Source organism: Arvicola amphibius, chromosome 11 (assembly GCF_903992535.2).
Source record: "Arvicola amphibius chromosome 11, mArvAmp1.2, whole genome shotgun sequence".
NCBI lineage: Eukaryota > Metazoa > Chordata > Mammalia > Rodentia > Cricetidae > Arvicola > Arvicola amphibius.
The window spans coordinates 61082908-61106866 of NC_052057.2; the positions used below are offsets into that span (position 1 = coordinate 61082908).

The 23959-nt window shown below is 42.3% G+C and overlaps 2 protein-coding genes and 2 long non-coding RNA genes across 10 annotated transcripts in view; 2 read left to right on the top strand and 2 right to left on the bottom strand.

Annotated features, from left to right (window-relative positions):
* Nucleotides 1–206: 206 nt before the first annotated feature.
* Nucleotides 207–9597, top strand: Zfand1 (zinc finger AN1-type containing 1). 6 transcript variants are annotated; one of them, XM_038347590.2, is made up of 9 exons: nucleotides 268–301; nucleotides 2055–2097; nucleotides 2858–2897; nucleotides 3436–3575; nucleotides 4723–4850; nucleotides 4930–5021; nucleotides 6074–6195; nucleotides 8233–8388; nucleotides 8474–9597. In XM_038347590.2, exons 6-9 carry the CDS (start codon nucleotides 4985–4987, stop codon nucleotides 8642–8644), a joined length of 486 nt encoding a protein of 161 aa, XP_038203518.1. In that variant the 5' UTR covers nucleotides 268–301; nucleotides 2055–2097; nucleotides 2858–2897; nucleotides 3436–3575; nucleotides 4723–4850; nucleotides 4930–4984; the 3' UTR covers nucleotides 8645–9597. The 6 variants fall into 6 exon arrangements, with proteins under 6 accessions (XP_038203517.1, XP_038203515.1, XP_038203518.1 ...); XM_038347591.2 differs by lacking the exon at nucleotides 268–301 and adding an exon at nucleotides 344–374; XM_038347589.2 differs by lacking the exon at nucleotides 3436–3575 and having other exon boundaries at nucleotides 207–301; nucleotides 8254–8388.
* Nucleotides 2448–9812, bottom strand: LOC119826345. 2 transcript variants are annotated; one of them, XR_005287401.2, is made up of 5 exons: nucleotides 9599–9812; nucleotides 8264–8355; nucleotides 7092–7495; nucleotides 5847–5980; nucleotides 2448–2758 (listed from the first exon to the last, which is right to left on the bottom strand). It is a non-coding gene; the product is annotated as an uncharacterized LOC119826345 (long non-coding RNA). The 2 variants fall into 2 exon arrangements; XR_005287402.2 differs by having other exon boundaries at nucleotides 5847–5985.
* A 1364-nt stretch (nucleotides 9813–11176) lies between these two features.
* Nucleotides 11177–22154, bottom strand: LOC119825977. Its single transcript, XR_005287347.2, has 4 exons — nucleotides 22094–22154; nucleotides 20670–21375; nucleotides 20016–20147; nucleotides 11177–11994 (listed from the first exon to the last, which is right to left on the bottom strand). It is a non-coding gene; the product is annotated as an uncharacterized LOC119825977 (long non-coding RNA).
* Nucleotides 20384–23959, top strand: part of Impa1 (inositol monophosphatase 1) — a 34029-nt gene continuing 30453 nt past the window's right edge. The window contains exon 1 of the mRNA XM_038347030.2: nucleotides 20384–20811. Within this exon, the coding sequence (XP_038202958.1) occupies nucleotides 20496–20811 (316 nt within the window). The 5' untranslated portion in view covers nucleotides 20384–20495. The remainder of the gene's footprint in view (nucleotides 20812–23959) is intronic.

Below are 23959 nucleotides of genomic sequence, written 5' to 3' on the forward strand. Positions count from 1 at the left end.
CCCTTCCGCCACGCCCCCGGTTCCTGCACGCCACAGGTTCGCGAACGCATCGCTGCCCCGCCCCTCAGCCCCAGTCCCGCCCCTGGGTCCTGCTTACCACGGGTTGGTGAACGCAGCGCTGCTCCGCCCCTCCCGCGGGCCCCGCCCGAAGCCCCGCCTTTTCCCCCGGGTCCAGCATGCTACGGGTTGGTGAACGCAGCGCTGCTCCGCCCTCTCCCCCTCCCCCGCCTTTGCGGCGGTGGAAAGATGGCGGAGTTGGACATCGGGCAGCACTGCCAGGTGCAGCACTGCCGGCAGCGAGGTGACGCTGGAAACCCCATCCCCACCCGCGGGAGAGCGGGGCCGGGTTCTGACGGCCGGGGCGGTGGCGGCGGGTGAGGGAGGAAGCCGGGCGCGGGCGGTCCTCCGGGGTGATGGTGGTGCTTTGTTGCTGCCCCTCAGTTTAGGGGCGAAACGTGCGGCCCCCTTGGTTTCCACCCAGATCCAAAAGCTGACCTTGCAGACTTCTCGGGGCTTCCAAGTAGCTTTGCCCGAGAAGCGCTGGTCCGCCAACGGCGTGGAGCAGGGCTCCAGTTCCCCTCGGTCCTTAGCACTACGACCTTAGCGCATCCACTCTCAGACTTTTTCTTCAGTAATTTTTTTTTCTCAGACGAATGAGTTGAACAAATCAGTTTTTAACTGTGTTCGCAGGTTTTTAAAATTTTCGGGGTTTCTGACCCCCCTCCCCAAGACTATTCCAGGAGGTCCTTAGACGCTCTCCCATTGTTTAATGTCACTGTTTGAACAAACAGAGCGTTGATTTTGGTAACAGATTCAGTTAAGTGGTTAGTGGCGGATTAGTATGCTGCATTTTAGAAAGGTTTAATAAGTAATATGGAGATGATCTCTCCATTGAACAGAGACCCCTGGTCATAAACATAAGACCCCTGGTGATTGGTGTTACAGTCCTGTGGCCAGCAAGCCTTAGACTCAGACTGTGCCGCCTTTGCCTACTGAATTGCAGTCCAAATGTGTATATAGTGCTTCATCCTGCTGTAGCTTCAATTAGTAGCAAGTTCCTGAAAGTTGGATTTGGCCTGGATCAGTGTGACACCCGTGGTAAGCAAAGACAAGAGTACTTATAGTCATTGTTACTTACCTATGTGTTTACCATTGACTGTAGCTATGAACCACTCAGCAGATCAAAGCTTGTTTCCGTGTAGTCCTTTCCTATGGAAACCTAGTAGCCTTTGGCTTTGACTGTTGTGTTCATTGGTCAGGCTGATTTATGTCTAAAATGTCTATCATTTGTGATATCCTTCCCAGTTTCTCATATCTTTAGTGTCTATTAATTAAGATGAAATGTGTCTCTTGAAATAGCAGAAAAGGGTTAAAATTAAGTGTGGATGATAGGAAATTTTTTGATCATAACTTTTCCTCTTAGGCTTCCTTGAATGATATATAATATTTAAATAGCAAACATGCCCAGTTCTTCACACTGAGAAGTGACATAATGGGCTAGCCAGGTGGCTCTGTGAATAAAAGTTCCCTGGGAGACAGGAGCTCGGCAGTGGAACAGGAGGCTCATATGCGGAGGGCACTGGCAGGAGTGCGAGAGATCCTGCCTCAAAAACATGACGGAATACAGAACTGGTTCCCAAAGTTATCCTCCGGCCTCCACATGTGTGTCGAAGCACAAGAACACATACATGAAATAAATCCAAAGAAAGATACTGAAATTCTGCAGATTCTTCTGATTTAGTTTCTCATATTGACACACATATCTCTAACTTCTGGGTATGGACTTGAAGCTCAAGGTATCATGCTTTATTTAGTAACAATAGTGATAGGTCATCAGACCTTCTCAGTCCTGACTGCCCGAGAACTCCCTCTGTAGACCAGGCTGGCCTCGAACTCACAGAGCCTCTTGAGGGCTGGGATTAAGGGCATGTGCCACCACTGCCCGGCGAATGAAAATTTTGTTATAGAATTGGCCAGTAGATTCTTTTTGCTTAAGCAAACTAAATCAAAATCAAATACTCACCAGTACCTACCATATTTTCCTCCAATTTTAGATTTTCTTCCATTTGTATGTGATGGTTGTTCAGGAATATTTTGGTAAGTTAAGTTTTTACGTAGGATTTGAAATGAATTTTGGTGTTTGTCAATATGGAGTTAATTTCTGAGTATTAGAATGATTTGAAAGTAGTTGTAACATTAGCCATGGACAGTTGATATTCAGAATGTAATCACTTGTGGGAAAGGCAAGGTTCTAATTAGTTTCGCATATATATATATATGTGTGTGTGTGTGTGTGTGTGTGTGTGTATCTATATACATATCACTAATCTTTCAAGTTTCAGGAAATGCAGTCATAAATGTGGATTTGAAGATTAGGTATCATAATTTACAATGAGAAAATAATGTTCACATATAAAGAACTTAAGCTTTTAAAAATCCAGCCGTGATTATTCTCTGCATTTTAATCAATGGATGAAAAGAGCCCGACCTATAACGATCTTAAAATGGATAGTGATTGACCGCATCACTTGCGATGTGCGCTGTGCACCAGTCAAGGGTTTGAGATACATGCCTTCACATTGCAGTACTTTGTTCAGCTGATTGCTCTCAGCAGAGACTGAAGTTTGTGTGCACTTCAAAGCACTCGAAGTAAAGAGAACTCGATGGCAGGTGAACATTCTGTTTGAGACTGTAGATACTCCTGTCTGTGGATTTCAGGTTCTTACATGAAAGTCACTAGTGTAGTGACTTAAGGATCCTTGAGGAAGTGAGATATTAGAATAGCCCAAATTATTTCAGTTATCATTAAGTGAATTAATTTATTGCACTTAAATAAACTTTTTTGAAATTTTTTAAGCCTTGAACACAGAAGCAAGGATGCTCATGGTTGTCCTGAGGTATGTTTATTTTCTCTTCTCTGACATAATTTATATATCTGTACTTGTGTACTTTTAGAAATTGTTTAGATTTAAAGCTAGTCGGTACACCAAACATTGAAGTTTAACATCCTAAATTAGTTATATAAAGAATCTTTTGCCGCATTTCTAATATTGCTCTCTCTTTGAAGAAAATTTACCGTTTGGTATTTTTACATTTTTATCCTCATAATATCTATTCCTACATTTCTGTTTGAGAAGCCCACCTATAGCATTAAGCTGTGTGCTTGTGGTACACGTTGGCCTCAGTGCCCACGTCACACTGTCCTTCCAGGTCACTCTGTCCTTCACTGCAGTGTTCATTTTCACGGATGTCTGCTGATAGGATGCTGTGGCAGTCAGGTGTTTGGGCCCAGTCAGCCATAGACCACCAAGAGCAAACCCTTAGTCCAACAAAAGAAAATCCTTACCCTGATTCCAAAGAAGAATAGATTGAGAAGGGAAGCTGAAGATAGAGACCAGACTAACAGTCTTACCACTACTAATGAACGAAACTTAGTGCATAGCCAAACATCTGGAACAGCTGTCCAAAGCCTGAAGCCCAGATACTACTTGGCATTGCTTCTCTCCAAGGAAGACAGACAAGGAGTTAACTGAAAATTCCCCACAATAAGTGGAAGCAGCAGCTTATATCTTGAGGTAACTTTCAGTTGCTTTTTCCTTGCCACCATTCGCCAAGCCCTATTGAAGAATTTTCACTTCTGTTCTCTCAGTTATAAAAAAACTAAGGTTGCCTGGGTGTTAGTCCAAATCTGGCCCTTTTGTCTGGTCTATTTGAGGAAAACAAAAATTATGTAACTTGTTAATATTATATAAGACTGAATGGAAGGGATGTATTGTATTTAACATCATAGTAAAATTATTTATATTTCTTATAAAACATAAGTCTGGCCCTCTATGATTTTTTTCTTATGCTATCATTTGATTTTTATGAATAGCTCTTACATTTTCAGATACATATTCAAGTAAAAAATAATTCTACCTTTAGGACATTGCAGCAAATTTGGAAGAAAATTTAGGTTTTTAAATTTTAATAGATGTTCCTACTGTTAATATAATGAATTTTCCTATGGTTACCAATTTCAAGTAATCATTTTCTTAGATTTACTTAACTCTAGGAATGTAATTACTCTGTGCTCCATAATGTGGCTAATCTGTTTCTTTTTGTTTCCTTGCAAAATAAATGTGTTCTGATGTAATGTTTTCTAATAATAAAATCTCTGACGTAGCATGGGAACTAGTTTATGATTTTGAGAACTGCCTTATGTCACAGGTGTAATTTTTAAGGGTACTGTGTCCTGAATTGTCCAATTTCTAAAACTGGCATAGGAAGTCCTTGTGACTCCCCATTTGAGGGTTGCTGCGTTGACCAGCTGGGCAGATTTTGATAGGGCATCTTTGTGTAGCAGTGTTACAGAGCAGAGAGGAAACCTGTAGGCAGTAGACTAGACACACTGGTATACCCTAGGATCCCAGCACTCAGGAGGCCAAAATAGAAATACTGCAGACTCAAAGCCAGCTGGGCTGCTGCATAGTAAGACCAAGCCTCAATAAAAAGGGAGGGAAACTGTTTTAAATATAATTACAACACATTAGAAAAAAGTTATGCCAAAGTGGAACAATAAGCCTAGTAATCCTTTCTCATAATAGCATAAATAATACATAAGAATATATAACTTAATCTAATAAATTTAAATCAAAATGATATGGATGATGTCCTCTAACACTGGCTCTTGTGTTGTCACAAATGGGAACTATAGTGCCGTTTCCCCTCTTACTGCTTTAGGTGAATATCATCAAGGAGAGACCAAAGACAGATGAACACAAACCTTACCCATGCTCATTCCAGGACTGTACTGAAGTAGAGCTTGTGGCAGTTGTGTGTCCCTACTGCGAGAAGAACTTCTGCCTAAGGTAATCACCTAAAGCTTTCGAGCTTTGTGTGCCTGCTTAGCTGTACATGAGCGAGTGCCAATTCCTCTGTTTCCTGTAGACACCGTCATCAGTTGGACCACGGGTGTGAAAAACTGGAGGCCCCACAGCCTCGAATGACTGCCACACAGAAACTTGTCAAGGACATTATTGGTGAGTCGTAGCATCCTAGGAAGCGTGTGACTGCCTGGCCTCCTGGTGTCCATCCAGTACTCCACTGCTCCTGCCTCTTTCTTCAGATCACCACTTATGGAGGCTTTGTTAGTGGCTCCAGAGTAGGACTTGCCTTCTTTTCTAACATTTTATTTATTTTTAAATGGGTATTTTGCCTCCTTGTATATCTGTGTACTGCTTGGATGCCTGGTATCCTTAGAGACCAGAGAGGGTGTCAGATCCCCTGGAACTGGAGTTATATACAGCCATGAGCCATGTGGGTGCTGGGAATTGAACCCGGGTCCTCTGGAAAAGTAGCCAGTGCTCTTAACAGCTAACCCATCTCTACAGTCCCAAGAACTTACATTTTAATGACCTAACAGTATTTTGTACAAAGCCCTCCTGACCAGTGAAAATTAGAGCATTGTAAGGTTCCCATTGGATGGTCTCATTTGTTGGGCAGCTCAAATCTGGTGCTGACTCTAGCGAGGCTGATGATGTTGATGAGCTGGCATGTCGGATGGCTTTGACTACAGAACACATTCTACTAAGGTTATTTGGCTGTGCTGTAAATGCCACAGATAATATGAGGCACCAGGAAAGAGCACGGTCATGACTTAGTTTCTCTGGCAATATATCAGATCAATAGAACTTTTATCCCACAGTAAGAGTGGAGCTGTTGTAAAAACTAGAAGTGTTCTATGAAAGCTCTCACCAGTGGCCACTTTAGATTAAATCAGTTATATCAGAAAGAAGCATGAGCCTGTGAAGTTTTCTGAGGTAGGAATTGCTTAGATTGACCATTAGTCATATAAATATACTTACTAGAGCTGTCCTGTGTAGTTTGTGTAGGCTGATGGCCAGAACAGTAAACCTGGGCATGCAGTGTACTTCTGTAATCCTATCAGGGCAGGTGGGACTCCGTGAGTTTCAGGCCAGCCAAGGTTACATGGGGAGACCTTGTCTCAAAACAAGAGAAAAGAAAAGGAAAAAAAAAGAAAATCTGGAAATTGCAATGAGAAAGTACTTGCATGCTTTTACTTCTTCCTTAGACTCCAAGTCAGGAGGGGCAGTGAGTACAGGCCGGAAGGGCGCAAAGAGCAGCGGGACAGCCGCGAAGGTGGCCCTGATGAAGCTGAAGATGCATGCTGACGGGGACAAGTCGCTGCCACAGGTGAGACAAGCAAGCTAAGCGTGTCACATGTGCTGAGGTCTGCTCTCCCTCCCTCCCATCGAATATAAACGTGAACCTGGCATGGGTCACTGCTGCCTGTGTCCCCTGGAGGTGGCAGTGAGCATGACCTTCTTTCCTGGCCCACTTTTCATCCGTTTTTAGTATTTCTCTGTTCCCAGTCTAGTTCATTCAGTAACTACACTTTATTCTGTTGTATGCCTTTAACTGAGGATAGTAAGAATATACCTGGCTTGAGTTGCTTATTTAGAAGCTGTTTTTTTTTTTTTTTTTTTAGCTTTTGTATTTCTTCTTGGATATCTACACCTTGTTTTATCTCCAATTGTTTTCATTTTATAACATGTTCCTTTTTATGGGAAATGTTATATAATGTCTCTCACTGCATCCCAAATAACTTTCTTTAATGTCTTTTTAGATCTCTTAGGTTTATTACTTCATTTTAAGATTTAAGTTTATTGATTCCACAAGTTCATTTTGACTTTGAAGGGCTTCTTGTATTTTTTCTCCCCTTACTTCCCATTCCCTCCCTGGTAGTTTTCTGCTTTCCCTCTAACCCACCCATCCAGAGCATTGGTTTCAAGATCTCAGCTTGAGCCAAATGATGCTCCTGCTCTAGAGAGATCCTGGGGTTGTTGCAGTTGCAGCCCCTGAGCTGGGAGAGCTCAGCTGTGTTGCGAAGGAGGCATGCTGACATGTGAGCAGTTTCTAGGCCAGTGCTCGACAGGCAGTCCCTTAGGCCGCCTCCAGAGCCGTATTTGTATGTTATTTACTTCCCACCTAGCCACTGATAAGCTCTGCACTACCTGTTCTGAAGCCCTGACAGCCTGTTGTTTGCTTCTGTAGTTTGCTTTCTTATGTGTTCTGTTGTTGTTACTTACTTATTTAGACACTGGGTCTCCCAGACTTCTTAAATTCACAAACTCGCAAACCTCCTGCTTCGTCTTCCTGTTGGCTTGTGTTTGATCCCAGACATAGTTTTAGAGTCTGTAAGTTTTCCTTTTCCTGTCTCCCATTTGCACTCTTGTTGCTTTCCTGTGGGAGCAGCACTGGTGATGATGAAGTGGGCCAGAGCTGAGGCTTCCAGCAGATCTCTTTGAAGGTCTTCATCTATAACACACCCGCTGACCTTCAGCACATCTGAGTTCCTTTTTGCTGAGCTAGGCATTGCTCTCACTGTTAGTTCCTACGGTTGCTCTAGATGTTCCCAACATTCCCCGTTAGGCATGCTTCCCTGAGAGCAAAACTGTTCTTGTCTAGGAGGTGACCTGTGAAGACAATCTCCCTAAAGCAAATTTTAGCCATCAGGGAAGATTCTATTCCCCCTATTATTTTTTTAAAAAAAATAAATAAAGTTAATTAAGTAACAAAATACAATCAAAGAACACAGTAAGGCACAGATTATAGTAGAGACCCATCTCTGAAACCCTGCTTTATTAATAAAGTATTTTTCTTTGTTCTCAAAAGTCTTGCTGCATCCAATAAGTAGTAAAGTCATTCACATAAAAAAGGTGTTTTATATCAGAAGCCTTGTTTCTCGGATGACAGGAATGGGGTTCCAAGGAGTACAGTAAAAACCAGTTTGTTTCCAAACAGAACAGATCAGCGGCCCATGTTTAGGCTTTTATGATCTTGAATGACCCATCAGGTTTCCCAATTTCTTTGTCTGTGTAGAACTCATTCTTAACTCAGGAGTGGCCGGGGGCTCTGAGGGAAAGCCTCAGTCCAGGTCTGAACCACTGGAACTCAACACAGAAAAGACAGAGCTCCTTCTGCCCCAGGCCCTGAACATAAAACAGGTCACACAACTGTCATAACACAGGTCACCTAGCTAGAGTTTTGGGTTGGGTCCTTGGGACATACAGTTAGTTAGATGGGCTATACCATCAGTTTGCTCACTGAAACTTGTATCATTATGGCGTTTTCCTACTTTGACAAAAAGAAGAAAGGAAAAGGACCACTAGCTGAAAGGAATGTCTTATCTCATGTGTCTAATCTATATGTTAACTTTTGCTTACACAGACAGAGAGAATTTACTTTCAGGTTTACTTACCAAAGGGGAGCAAAGAAAAGAGCAAAGCCATGTTCTTCTGCCTCCGATGGAGCATTGGGAAGGTGGTGGACTTCGCAGCCTCTCTAGCCAATCTTAGAAACGAGAACAACAAGCTGATGGCAAAGGTAACGTGCAGCCACCACCCTTCCTTCCAGCTCTGGCCACAAGTGCATGTCCCTACCACTGTGTGGTTTGTTTCTCTCTCGGCAGAAGCTGCGGCTGTGTCACGTCCCTTCAGGAGAAGCCTTGCCCTTGGATCATACTTTGGAAACATGGATCACTAAGGAGGATTGCCCTTTACATAATGGAGGAAATGTTATTTTGGAGTATCTTAATGATGAAGAGAAGTTTTTAAAAAACGTTGATTCTTACTTGGAATAGTCACTCAAAAATTAGAGCCAGAATTTACAAGCAGAAATCATTCTTTTACGACAGATACTTTTTAGAAACTCTGAAAGGTGCTTTTTAATAATTTATTTCCATTAGGTCATAATTTACATCAGTTGTTTTCTACTGAGTTCCAGATTTTGTGTTTTAAATTTGAACTATGTATTAGTAGTTATGGCAAAGTACTATTTTTATTGCTGTTTCTGGGATTTGCTGTGGAAATATCAGCAGCCGTGTCTTTCCTGCTAGGCTGATGCCAGCCACTGACTGGCTGCCATGCCACGTTCTGTACCACCCTCACTCTGAGGTCGGCTCACACAACACCCACCATTTTGTGATTTTGCCGTTCTTATGGCAGAGGAGGACGCAGGTGGCAGATTCTTCGGTACTTGTCGTCTTTGTTTTAAGCAGGTCCTATGATTAAGCCTAATTGACTAAGGGGCCAGAATACATAACCTAGTATATACCTAAATGATGATGTGTGGATTGGAATATGCACATGAATTGTGGGATCTTAGCCTTCCTCTCACTCAGTCTTCCAAGGGTTTGGATAAGAAACCTCATATCTAAGAAGGGAAAGTTATTTTCTTGATATCATGTAATTGCACTGAATATATTTCTGGTAAAGAATTTTCTCTAATAGGATTCACGTTTTTGTTGGTATGATGTATGAGAATAGAGAAATGAGAAGAGCAATCAATAGACTGCTTTGTTGCAATCTCTTTCATTGCACCAAAGCAAACTATATACCAGCAATTATTGCATTTTATCTATAAATTGAAATAAGTCCTTTTGGGGAATGCTTTCTGTCTACGCTTGAGAATGAATGTTTCTGTCTGTAGTGTATGAAGGACTGCACTAAAGGAGGAAATAAAGTATTTTTAATTGCTCCCCCTCCTTCTGTGCCAGTTTTCATGACTTTAGGTTTAATTAAAAGGATAAACTCACGTGCTCCTTTGGTCTTCTTCACGTCCATCTTTTTCATGTCCATGTGATAAACAGTGATAATTTCTGGTTTTATCAGGTTCTGAATCCATTCCTTTACAGAGTTACTTGCGCACCTACTTGATACATTAATATCTAATTGCCATTATAGGTACAGTGAAGATATGTAGACATACACTTAAAACTGTCACACAAAATTGTTTTTTTTTTTTTTAATTAAAATTTTCTGCCTTCTCCCCGCCTCCCATTTACCTCCCCCTCTCCCCCTCTACTCCCCCTCCCTCTCCGGTCCGAAGGGTTCCTTGCCCTGTGGGAAGTCCAAGGTCCTCCCCCCTCCATCAAGGTCTAGGAAGGTGAGCATCCAAACAGGCTAGCCCCCCCCCCCCAAAGCCAGTATATGTAGTAGGATCAAAATCCAGTGCCATTGTCCTTGGCTTCTCAGCAGCCCTCATTGTCCGCCATGTTCAGGGAGTCCAGTTTTATCCCGTGCTTTTTCCATCCCAGTCCAGCTGGCCTTGGTAAGCTCCGATTAGATCAGCCCCACCATCTCGGTGGGTGGGTGCACCCCTCGTGGTCCTGACTTCCTTGCTCATGATCTCCCTCCTTTTGCTCCTCATTTGGACCTTGGGAGCTCAGTCCGGTGCTCCAATGTGGGGCTCTGTCTCTATCTCCATCTATGGCCAGATGAAGGTTCTATGGTGATATGCAAGATATTCATCAGTATGGCTATAGGATCTGGCCATTTCTGGATCCCTCAGCTGCCCAAGGAACTAGCTGGGGGCATCTGCCTGGACACCTGGGAACCCCTCTAGAGTCAAGTCTCTGCCAACCCTAAAATGGCTCCCTTAATTAAGATACATACTTCCCTGTTCCCACATCCACCCTTCCTATATCCCAACCATCCCATTCCCCCAAGCTCTCCCCATCCTCCCCGTCACACTTTTCTCTCCCCATCTCCCCTTACCCCCATCCTACCCCACCCCCAAGTTCCCAATTTTTGCCCGGCAATCTTGTCTACTTCCAATATCCAGGAGGATAACTATATGTTTTTCTTTGGGTTCACCTTCTTATTTAGCTTCTCTAGGATCACGAATTATAGGCTTGATGTCATTTATTTATGGCTAGAAACCAATTATGAGTGAGTATATCCCATGTTCATCTTTTTGGGCCTGGGTTACCTCACTCAGGATGGTGTTTTCTATTTCCATCCATTTGCATGCAAAATTCAAGATGTCATTGTTTTTTACCGCTGAGTAGTACTCTAATATGTATATATTCCACACTTTCTTCATCCATTCTTCCACTGAAGGGCATCTAGGTTGTTTCCAGGTTCTGGCTATTACAAATAATGCTGCTATGAACATAGTTGAACAAATGCTTTTGTAATATGATAGGGCATCTCTTGGGTATATCCCCAATAGTGGAATTGCTGGGTCCTGGGGTAGGTTGATCCCGAATTTCCTGAGAAACTGCCACACTGTTTTCCAAAGTGGTTACACAAGTTTGCATTCCCACCAGCAATGGATGAGTGTCACACAAAATTGTAAGGCAAGTTGCAAATAAGTGCATAGACAGTATAGCCACGTCCCAATAGCTGTTTAATCGGAAACTATCACGCTAGTGAGAGAAATAATGTTTAAAAATCCATATGCCAGAAGTTGGTTTTGGTTCATTTTGTTTTTGTTTGTTATTATTATTATTTTGAGATGCCAAAAAGTTTTCCAACCAGTACTTATATTAATTGCAATTACTTGCACACAATAGGTGGTCAGCACATATAATTGAATGAAAACTAAATGCCAAAAAATAATATCTTTTAAGAAGAGGGCAAATGAGATTGGCAGGGATTGAAACCTAGGAAGGATGAAAGAATGTCTTCTCTCCTTAATCAGACAAAAGGATCAAGGCCATCCATCCAGAGGGCCCGACAAAGTGAGTACACTTTAAGCAAGGCCAGGTCCTAGGGGGTGGAGCCCGCAGCTCTGGAGGACGCCAGGGATAAACATCCTGGGCACTAAAAACTGGCAGCTAAAGCATGCGTAGTCTAAAGAGGACAAGGTGTGGATGAGAGTCTCAGTCCCCCTAACTCCCTGTGTCCAAATCACTCTGAAAGCAGAAAGCCCAAGGCTTCGAGTAAGTTTGCCTAATGAGACGGTTGGGTTACACTGTCCCCATCCTCCCTGGTGTTTCCGTTGCTGACAGACAATTAAAATTGTCCTGGGAGACACACAAAACATAGGAGAGGAGTGCAGATGAACAGTTGAGTTAAATCCCTGGTACCAATGGGCATCAGCCTAAAGGACGGGAATACATGAGAGAGCTGGGCGATAGTATTCTTCCAACTGCAGTGTTCAGGTGTTAGTCCCAAACTTTTCAGTATGAAGAAGGGTTGGGAAAACCTGAAAGAGAAACAAAATAAAAACAACACTAGATAAAGTACATGAGAAGAAATACTTCATATTGCTTGATCTGGTCAATCAAAGTTGTGACTTAAGGTACTAGGTCATATATTGTAAGGGTAACTGTCATCACAGCATGTGTGTGGGTCAGAGGACAACTTGGGGGAACTGGTTCTTTCCTACTATGTGGGTTCTGGGGATCAATCTCAGGTGTTCACCCGGGCAGTAAGTGCTCTGTTCACTGAGCAATCCCACTGGGATCTTTACTCATTTTGACAAGTTTTTACTGTGTCTGGATCTGTAAGTTCAGGACCAGCCTGATCTACATAGTGAATTCCAGGACAGCCAGCAAGAGACTCATAGTGATAGTCTATTCTTAAAAAAAAAAAAAAAAAAAAAGTTCCTTTGGAAAATTACTGCTGTTATTGAGCAGAGCTTAGTCCTAGTCCCTGTTCTTGCCACTGGTAAATATGTCTTTGGTTTTCCTTAATGTCTTTCATGGAAATAAATTAATGATGCCAAGCGACACATTCATGCCTTTTTAAAACAATCTGTCAAACTGAAAATGCCACGATGACACTCATTACTTTGTATTCTAACACAAAATAAAATATGCAATTGTAATGGGGGGGGGGTTATTTGAATTCTCACTGCTTGGCACCCTCTCATTTGGGAAATACACAGTTGAGTTTGTGGATTGCTTTTCCTTATCCATAGAAGCGTAGGCATGGCTGGGTTAGTCGATAGCTGCCCATGGCTAGGTGTGCACAGTAAAAGACTAGAGCATTAGAATTAAGGTTAGTGGTACTAAGACCATCCACCCAAAGGGGTCAGACTCTGGCCTCCAGGCAGGTCTGAGGATTCCTGCGGAGGGGTGCGGGCTCCTTCAGATTGTGCTGCCAGGTTAGCTTTGTGATATTCCATCCCGCCCTGCCCCCAACTTGGCCCTTTTGACCGGGCAGTGTCCCTGGGCTGCCTGGAATCCCTGATCCTGTGCCCTGAAGTTCCATCTGAACTGGTGAGTGAATGCAGACCCTGGGGCAAACTGCCCTGGAAGAGAGCACAGACCCCCTACCCCCACTTCCCTCTGCAGGCTTGTGTCTGTTTCTCCCGTCCCTGTGTCTCCCAAGCTTTCCCTAGTGTTCTCAGGTGTCCTGCTCCTGTTCTAAGGCCATCCACCCAAAGGGGTCAGACTCGGGCCTCCAGGCAGGTCTGAGGATTCCTGCAAGGGAGTGCGGGCTTCTTCAGATTGTGTCGCAAGGAATAGGTCCTCCTCTGGCACTGGGGAGATCCAACCAGTTTCTGTCACAGCAAAGATTGGTCTAGGACACCAAACGCCTCCGGGCTCCCTTTGAAGGAAGAGATGGGCAGGCGCCAAAGCAGGAGCTCCTCCAACAACATGAAAGGCAACATGACATCACCACAAGCCAGATATCCCGAAACAACAAGAATTGAACACCCTACCCCAGAAGATATAGAAGAAACCGACCTTAAACAGTACTTTATGAAAATAATAGAGGACCTTAAACAGGAGGTAAAAAACTGCCATAAAGAAATGGAGATGACAAACAAAAAGGTAGACGAAATAAATAAATCTCTCAAAGATACCCAAGAAAAACAAGAAAAAGCAATCAAACAGGTAAGGGAAAGAGTACACGACCTGATAAATGAAATGGAGGTATTGAAGAAAACACAATCTAAGGGAAGACTGGAAATGGAAATTCTGAGTAAACGAACAGAAACTTCAGAGACAAGTATTTCCAACCAAATACAAGAGATGGAAGAAAGAATATCAGACTCTGAAGATACTATAGAGGAAATAAATTCACAGATTAAAGAACTAAACAAATCTAACAAATTCTTAACACAAAACATCCAGGAAATCTGGGACACCATGAAAAGACCAAACCTAAGGAAAATTGGGGTAGAAGAAGGAGAAGAATTACAACTCAAAGACCCAGAAAACATATTCAACAAAATTATAGAAGAAAACTTCCCCAACCTAAAGAAGGATGTTCCTATGAAGGTACAAGAAGCCTACAGAACACCAAATAGACTGGATCAAAAGACAGCATCCCCACGCCATATAATAATCAAACACAAAACATACAGAATAAAGAACAGATATTAAGAGCTGCAAAGGAAAAAGGTCAAGTAACATATAAAGGGAAACCTATCAGAATTACACCTGATTTCTCAATGGAAACCATGAAAGCCAGAAGAGCTTGGATAGATGTGCTACAGACACTAAGGGAACATGGATACAAGCCTAGACTACTATACCCAGCAAAGCTTGCATTCACCATTGATGGAGAAAACAAGATATTCCAGGACAAAAACAGATGTAAACAATACGTAGCCACAAATCCAGCCTTGCAGAAAGTAATAGAAGGAAAATCACAAACCAAGGAGTCCAACAATGCCCACAATAACTCAGGCATCTAGCGACCCTTCACCAGCACAACTAGAAGAAGGGAAACACACAAACTCTACTACAAAAAATGACTGAAGTTAACAACCACTGGTCATTAATATCACTTAATATCAATGGACTCAATTCAACTATAAAAAGGCACAGGCTAAGAGACTGGATACGAAAACAGAATCCAACATTTTGCTGTTTACAAGAAACACACCTCAACCACAAAGACATACACCTACTCAGAGTAAAGGGTTGGGAAAAGGTTTATCAAGCAAATGGCCCTAAGAAACAAGCGGGTGTGGCCATACTAATTTCCAACAAAGTTGACTTCAAACTAAAATCAATCAGAAGAGATGGAAAGGGACACTTTATACTCATAACAGGAAAAATCCATCAGAATGAAGTCTCAATCCTGAATATCTATGCCCCTAATATAAAAGCTCCCACTTATGTAAAAGAAACACTTCTAGAACTCAAGGCAGCCATCAAACCACACACACTAATAGTTGGAGACTTCAACACTCCTCTCTCACCAATGGACAGGTCAATCAGACAGAAACCTAACAGAGAATTGAAAGACTTAATGGAGGTAATGAACCAAATGGACTTAACAGACATCTATAGAACATTCCACCCAAATAGGAAAGAATATACCTTCTTCTCTGCGGCTCATGGAACCTTTTCGAAAATTGACCATATACTTGGTAACAAAGCAAACTTCCACAGTTACAAAAAAATATTAGTAACCACCTGTGTCTTATCGGATCACCATGGATTAAAATTAGAATTCAACAACAATGCTACCCCCAGAAAGCCCACAAACTCATGGAAACTGAACAGTCAACTACTGACCCACACCTGGGTCAAGGAAGAATTAAAGAAAGAAATTAAAGTCTTTCTTGAATTTAATGAAAACAAAGACACAACATACTCAAACCTATGGGACACAATGAAAGCAGTGCTAAGAGGAAAGTTCATAGCACTAAGTGCCCACTTAAAGAAAACGGAGAAAGCACTCATTGGTGACTTAACAGCACACCTGAAAGTTCTGGAAAAAAAAGAAGCAGACTCACCTAGGAGAAGTAGAAGACTGGAAATAATCAAACTGAGGGCAGAAATCAACAAAATAGAAACACAGAAAACAATCCAAAGAATCAATGAAACAAGAAGCTGGTTCTTGGAGAAAATCAACAAGATTGACAAACCCTTAGCCAAACTAATCAAACGGCAGAGGGAGAACACACAAATTAATAAGATCAGAAATGAAAAGGGGGACATAACCACAGACACAGAGGAAATTCAGAGAATCATTAGATCTTACTACAAAAGCCTGTATGCCACAAAATTGGAAAATGTAAAAGAAATGGACACTTTTTTAGATAAATACAATATACCAAAGTTAAACCAGGACCAGGTAAACGCTCTAAATAGTCCTGTTAGTCGCAAAGAATTAGAAACTGTTATCAGAAACCTCCCTACCAAAAAGAGCCCAGGACCAGATGGTTTCAATGCGGAATTCTACCAGAACTTCCAAGAAGACCTAATACCTATACTCCTTAAGGTATTTCATAATATAGAAACACAAGAGTCACTGCCAAATTCCTTCTATGAAGCTACAATTACCCTGATAACTAAACCACACAAAGACTCAACCAAGAAAGAGAATTACAGGCCAATCTCACTCATGAACATTGACGCAAAAATTCTCAATAAAATACTGGCAAACAGAATCCAAGAACACATTAGAAAAATTAACCATTACGACCAAGTAGGCTTCATCCCAGAGATGCAGGGCTGGTTCAACATACGAAAATCTATCAATGTAATCCATCATATAAATAAACTGAAGGAAAAAACCATATGGTCATCTCATTAGATGCTGAAAAAGCATTTGACAAAATTCAGCACCCTTTTATGATAAAGGTCTTGGAGAGATTAGGGATACAAGGGTCATTCCTAAATATAATAAAAGCTATTTACAGCAAGCTGACAGCTAACATCAAATTAAATGGAGAGAAACTCAAGGCTATCCCACTAAATTCAGGAACACGACACGGCTGTCCACTCTCTCCTTATCTCTTCAATATAGTGCTTGAAGTTCTAGCAATAGCAATAAGACAACATAAGGGAATCAAGGGAATTCGATTTGGAAAGGAAGAAGTTAAACTTTCATTATTTGCAGATGATATGATAGTGTACATAAGCGACCCCAAAAACTCCACCAAAGAACTCCTACAGCTGATAAACTCCTTCAGTTACGTGGCAGGTTACAAGATCAACTCCAAAAAATCAGTCGCCCTCCTATACACAAAGGATAAGGAAGCAGAGAGGGAAATCAGAGAAGTATCACCTTTCACAATAGCCACAAATAGCATAAGATATCTGGGAGTATCTCTAACCAAGGAAGTGAAGGATTTATTTGACAAGAACTTTAAGTCTTTGAAGAAAGAAATTGAAGAGGATACCAGAAAATGGAAGGATCTCCCCTGCTCGTGGATTGGGAGGATCAACATAGTAAAAATGGCAATTCTACCAAAAGCAATCTGTAGATTCAATGCAATCCCCATCAAGGGCCCATCAAAATTCTTCACAGATCTTGAGAGGACAATAATCAACTTTATATGGAAAAACAAGAAACCCAGGATAGCCAAAAAAATCTTATACAATAAAGGTACTTCTGGAGGCATTACCATCCCTGACTTCAAACTCTATTACAGAGCTACAGTATTGAAAACAGCTTGGTATTGGCATAAAAACAGAGAAGTTGACCAATGGAATCGTATAGAAGACCCGGATCTTAAACCACAAACCTACGAACACCTGATTTTTGATAAAGGAGCCAAAAGTACACAATGGAAGAAAGAGGGCATCTTCAACAAATGGTGCTGGCATAACTGGATGTCAACCTGTAGAAGAATGAAAGTAGATCCATATCTATCACCATGCACAAAACTCAAGTCCAAATGGATTAAAGACCTCAACATTAATCTGAACACACTGAGCTTGATAGAGGAGAAAGTGGGAAGTACTCTACAACAAATGGGCACAGGAGACCGTTTCCTATGCGTAACCCCAGCTGCACAGACATTAAGGGCAACATTGAATAAATGGGACCTCCTGAAGCTGAGCAGCTTCTGTAAAGCAAAGGACACTGTCACTAAGACACAAAGGCAGCCTACTGACTGGGAAAAGATCTTCACCAACCCTGCAACTAATAAAGGTCTGATCTCTAAAATATATTAGGAACTCAAGAGACTAGACTTTAAAATGCTAATTAACCCAATTAAAAAATGGGGCGCTGAACTGAACAGAGAATTCTCAACAGAAGAAGTTCAAATGGCCAAAAGACACTTAAGGTCATGCTCAACCTCCCTAGCTATCAGGGAAATGCAAATCAAAACAACTTTGAGATATCATCTTACACCTGTCAGATTGGCTAAAATCCAAAACACCAATAATAACCTTTGCTGGAGAGGTTGTGGGTAAGGGGTACACTCATCCATTGCTGGTGGGAATGCACACTTGTGCAACCACTTTGGAAAGCAGTGTGGCAGTTTCTCAGGAAATTCGGGATCAACCTACCCCAGGACCCAGCAATTCCACTATTGGGAATCTACCCAAGAGATGCCCAATCATACTACAAAAGCATTTGCTCAACTATGTTCATAGCAGCATTATTTGTAATAGCCTGGAAACAACCTAGATGCCCCTCAGTGGAAGAATGGATGAAGAAACTGTGGTATATATACATGTTAGAATACTACTCAGCAGTAAAAAACAATGACATCTTGAATTTTGCATGCAAATGGATGGAAATAGAAAACACTATTCTGAGTGAGGTAACCCAGACCCAAAAAGATGAACATGGGATGTACTCACTCATAATCGGTTTCTAGCCATAATTAAAGGACATCGAGCCTATAATTTGGGATCCTTGAGAAGATAATAAGAAGGTGAACCCCCAAAAAAGATATAGTAATCCTCCTGGATATTGGAAGTAGACACGATCGCCAGGCAAAAATTGGGAACTTGATGGTTGGGCGAGACTGGGCCAAGGGACGATGGGGAGAGAAAAGCGTGAAGGGGAGAGCGGGGGGAGCTCGGAGGAATGGGATGCTTGGGATACAGGAAGGGTGGATATGGGAGCAGGGAAGCATATATCTTAATTTAAGGAGCCATCTGAGGGTTGTCAAGAGACTTGACCCTAGAGGGGTTCCTAGGTTTCCAGGGAGACGCCCCCAGTTAGTTCCTTGGGCAGCTGAGGAGAGGGAGCCTGAAAAGGCCATTTCCTATAGCCATACTGATGAATTTCTTGCATATCACCATAGAACCTCCACCTGGCGATAGATGAAGAAAATGACTGAGCCCCACATTGGAGCACCGGACTGAGCTCCCAAGGTCCTGATAAGGAGCAGAAGGAGAGAGAACATGAGAAAGAAAGTCAGGACCGTGAGGGGTGCGTTCACCCATGGAGACGGTGGGACAGAACTAACGGGAGATTACCAACTCCAGTTGGATTGGGACTGATGGAACATGAGACCAAATCAGACTTTCTGAATGTGGCCGACGGTGGAGGCTGACAGAGAAGCCAAGGACAAAGGCGCTGATCTTTGACTCTTCTGCGGGGACAGGCTCTGTGGGAGCCGTCTCAGCTTGGTGGATCACCTTCCTGGACCTGGGGGGAGTTGGGAGGACCTTGGTCTTAACATAGAGTAGGGAACCCCGATGGCTCCTTGGCCTGAAAAGGGAGGGAGGGAGGGTATGGGAGGAGGGGAGGGGAGGGAAGGGGGAGGAAGAGGGGAGGAGATGGAAATTTTTTAAATAAAAAAAAAGAAACAAAAAAACCCAAAACAAAAAAAAAACAAACAAACAAAAAAAAGAATTAAGGTTAGTGCCTTTCCACTCTGGAATTCCTAATGCCCGGTAGCAACAGTTCCCTAGCCAGGATACCTTCCTATGTCCTCAAGTTACCTGCTGACCATGCCAGATGTTTTTGAGCAGCAGATAGCAAGGGTAGTCTAAGGATTTATTGTGCCGGATAGAATTGCTCTAGAACTGCAGAAAACTTTTAGCATCAAGGAAGCTGTCGAGGTTAGCCCTTGTAGTCACTGATGGCAGCCACGTGACTAACGTCAAGAGCAAAGTTGTCGTTCCCTTGCTCACTGTGGCTTTCAGTGTAGGGCCCCAGTGTTAGTATAGGCATGAGTCAGGGTGCATAGTGCACCTGTTTCAATTTCCAGTTATTTGTGTCCCTGAACAAGGAACTGGACTAGGGATGGACACATGGATGGAGGTCAGAAAAGAGACAGTTTATTTAAAAAGCATTTCCACGGGTGGCAGTGGGCCCGGGCTAGGAAAGGGCTAGGAGTTCAGCAGCTCCTGTTCAGAGCAGACTGGCACATTTGTACTTCGCGTTGTTTGTTTTCTTTCTGTGCAACTCTGTTGGAAGGCAGCCTTGGCAGGAAGGGACTTCTAGTCTTTCATAACTGGTCTCATATGTCAGCCTTCATTAATTCCCTCTTTGTCTACCCTTTCTCCCCTACAGCCTTCCCTCTTCCTCTCCCTCAACCCTCTCCTCTCCTCTCTCCCCAATACTCACTCTCGGGTCACAGCAGCATGTAGGTAGATATGCAGTTTGCTTCTGACTTGATGGAATGCTGATAATGATCTCCATGCATTAGTATCTATTGTAGATACCTCCGCCCCTGGCTGCTTTAATTTTATTGTTTTCCTTAGGACAAAAGAAAATGAAAAAAATGACTCTAAAACTTTATCCTCAAGTAATAAGGAACTCAGGAAGAGAGATCTTGTGCTTGTGGTGGTGACACCTATTAAATGCAAGTGTTGGCTTCTCAATTTCCTTAACTAGAGAAACTGGCTGTGTCACCCACTAGGGAGCTTTATATTCGTTACAAGCACAAAGGTCCCTCCTCTTGGACCTTGACCCACCAAACCCCAGCTGTTACCTAACCCACATTTATGCATTCTGCCACTGGAGACCTGCAAGGATGCCCTTCTAATTTTGAAAAACAAAACAAAAAACTTGAGTTGCCACGTACGGTTTATCAAACTTTTCACAATGTTTGGAAAACCTTTTGTAATCCTACTTTTGTTGGTGACCCCAGGAGAAGCAAGGAAGTCATTTCTCAGTTTCCTGAATATACAAAATTCAGAAATACTGTCATTTGCAAAGACAAAGGAAACTCTCATTGTAAGGTCCAGTTACAAGGACAAACGGCCGGACTCCAACTACCTTTTTGTGAAAGTAGGAGATCCAAAGGTGCTGCAGCTGGTGAATGTGACCAAGACCTCGCGGGACGCCACAGACTTTACCATCAGCCTAATTACTTTCCCAGGAGAGACGAACATGACCGTTCAGCTCTGGGATTCTGAAGGTAGGCACAAAAGACTCATTGAAGAGATAACAGATGTTAAAGTCAGAGTGCTCGGGCAGACGGAAGACAGCCTCTTCCAGGCACCAGTGCATGTCAATCAGTATATCTTGCTGCTTGTTTTATCCATGATCCTTTTAAATAAATGTGCCTTTGGCTGCAAGATTGAGTTCCAGGCACTCCAAACCGTCTGGAAACGACCTCTGCCAGTGGTCCTCGGGGCAGCGACACAGTTTTTTCTGATGCCCTTCTGTGGTTTCCTTTTGTCTCAGATTTTGGGACTGCACGAAGCACAGGCTTTTGGATTTGTAATGACCTGCACATGCCCAGGAGGAGGTGGGGGCTATCTTTTTGCGTTCCTTCTGGAAGGAGATGTCACTTTGGCCATCTTGATGACTTGCACATCGACATCCCTGGCCCTGATAATGATGCCTGTCAATTCTTACTTGTACAGTAGGCTATTAGGGTTAGCAGGTGTCTTCCATGTTCCCGTTTTAAAGATTGTGTCTACACTCCTCTTCATTCTTACACCAGTATCAATTGGTGTGGTCATCAAGCACAGATCACCTGAAAAAGCAGTCTGTTTAGAGAGAGTAGTTCAGCCTCTGAGTCTGATTTTAATGTTTGTAGGGATCTATTTGGCTTTCAGGATGGGACTGGTGTTTCTGAGAATGGCTAACCTAAACGTGCTTCTTTTGGGACTTTTGGTTCCTGCACTGGGCTTTATGTTTGGCTATTTCTTTGCTAAAGTCTATATGCTGCCTCTTCCAGTTTGCAAAACAATTGCTATTGAAAGTGGGATGTTGAATAGTTTCTTAGCCCTGGCCATTATTCAGCTCTCTTTCCCACAGCTTAAGGCATATGAAGCCTCTGTGGCTCCTTTTACAGTAGCCATGTGTTCTGGTTGTGAAATGTTCCTGCTCTTTCTGATCTACAAGGGTAGGAAACTAGGAACCCTTAGCACAGAAGCTGCGAAAGCTCCCCTCGTCTAAAACTCGCAGCGCTCCTAATCCTTGCCCTGGCTGAGATTCAAACTGTGCATAAATAATGCCTGCCTTAAAGTCACCTTTCATCTGCTCAAAGGCTTGACGTGGAGGTGAGTGTAGAAGGAAGCAGCGGGCTGTGTCCCGCCACCCGGCTAGCTTTACCCAAAATAATTACATGGAAACTGTATTCTTTTAAAACACTGCCTGGCCCATTATCTGTAGCTTCTTATTGGTTAATTCTCACATCTTCCTTTAACCCATATTTAGTAATCCGTGTAGCACCACGAGGTGTGGCTTACCAGGAGAGATCTTAACCTGTGTCCATCTCGGAGAGGAGAAGCATGGAGACTCACTATGGCGACTGCCTGAAGCATCTCCCCAACTCCTGCTACCCAGCATTCTGTTCTGTCTACTCCGCCTACCTAATTTTCTGTTCTCTTAAAGGGCCAAGGCAGTTTTCTTTATTAATAATGAAAGTAACACATAGACACTCCTCCATCAGGTGAGAGTATTTCTTCTAATACTTGTATATTTTGTATGTTTGTGTGTGTGATATGGTACACATAAATATGTATATAAATATGATATATATTGTATATGTTATATAGAACACACACACACATATGCTACCCATAGTAAACACCCAGTGACTGCTACAGTACATATTGAGAAGGGGGATTAAGATACCCTTGCAGTGTGTTGGTAATGATTTTACAATCTCTTCATGAGGAACAGCAATGGAAATAATCAGTGAATCTTGTATATCCTGAGTTTTTAAAGAAAGACTGTCCTTACAATGGGTAGCAAATGCTTACTCAAAGAATGAGCATGCAGATTTCTGTCTGGTATTCCCCTAGCTCCCCACTAGCTCATTTGGAAGCAGCCTGTCTTGAATAAACACAGCAAGGCTGTTTTCACAGTCGCGTGTGCTTCTGACTTCTATACTCCACACCAAAGGCATGGGCACTTATCTGGAAAGCTTATCTCTCCCTCGTCTGTCTTCTTAAACCGTCAACCTTGTTACTGTGAAATGTTTCATCGATACCTGCAGCAACCCCTCCCATCCCCAGTGCTGCTTCCCAAACCTTCCAAGTGGACGTTGTCTTCTCTCTGCTAACTCTACTCAGCCATATTAATCTTAATGTTTGATTTGGATTACATTACGTTTCTCTGCAAAGAAACCCATTTGCTATGTACATAAAGGCCCCTACTCCTGGGTAAGGCATTTATAACCCTCTGCTCTGAGTTTAACACAGCTTTCTAGTTTGTTCCCCACCACTTCTTTACATAGAAGTCTTTGCCATTTTGTGGGTTTCTTTTGATCCAGATTTTGGCTCTGCCTAAGGCACACACTTTTCTATTAAACAGTTCTTTGCTTCTGTGCACCGATACATCTTATGTAACTCACCGATACATCTTATGTAACTCAGCCTGGCTGTTTTATAATAATTTCTGCTCTGTTTAATTTCCTTAGTCATATTTAAGCATGAGACACATTTTGATTTTTTTTTCTCATACTGGTACAAAGTTTTTCAGACGTTTATTCAAACAAATTGTTAAAGCTCAAGCTAGGACTCAAATGAAGATTGTGCTCCAAAAAGCAATCGATTGGTCTTTGGTCAGGGGTGTGCGGTTTAGTAACAGTGCTTGTCTGGCATATTTGAGGCTCTGGATTATAATTTATAACACTGCAAACACACACACACACACACACACTCACACACACACCTCTATATAAACTTCATGGGATAGATTTTTGCATCATAAAAAATTTATGTCTGAAATTTTCGATGTATTTTTTAGTACTTATGACCAGTCTGTATTCTTGCCCACAGACAATGTGGCCATTAACCCTAAAAAGAAATACCACTCTTAAGGATATGCCTTTCCCTATTTGCCTATTTTTTTGTTGTTGAAGACAAAATAATTGTCCCACAGTCCAGTTCTCTTATTTTAAAAATGTAGAAATAATGACGTCAACTCCATTAGATTGTAGGAATTACATTCAACTACACATTTACTGTGCTTCCTTAGTTATTATTACTGTTTTGTTTGATTTTTAAACCATTGACACTAACAGATACATACTGGTGGTTTGAAATATCAATTAGATAGCTATGTTTGGAGCCTAAGCCTTTAATATTTTCCTGTCAATGTTCTTGCCT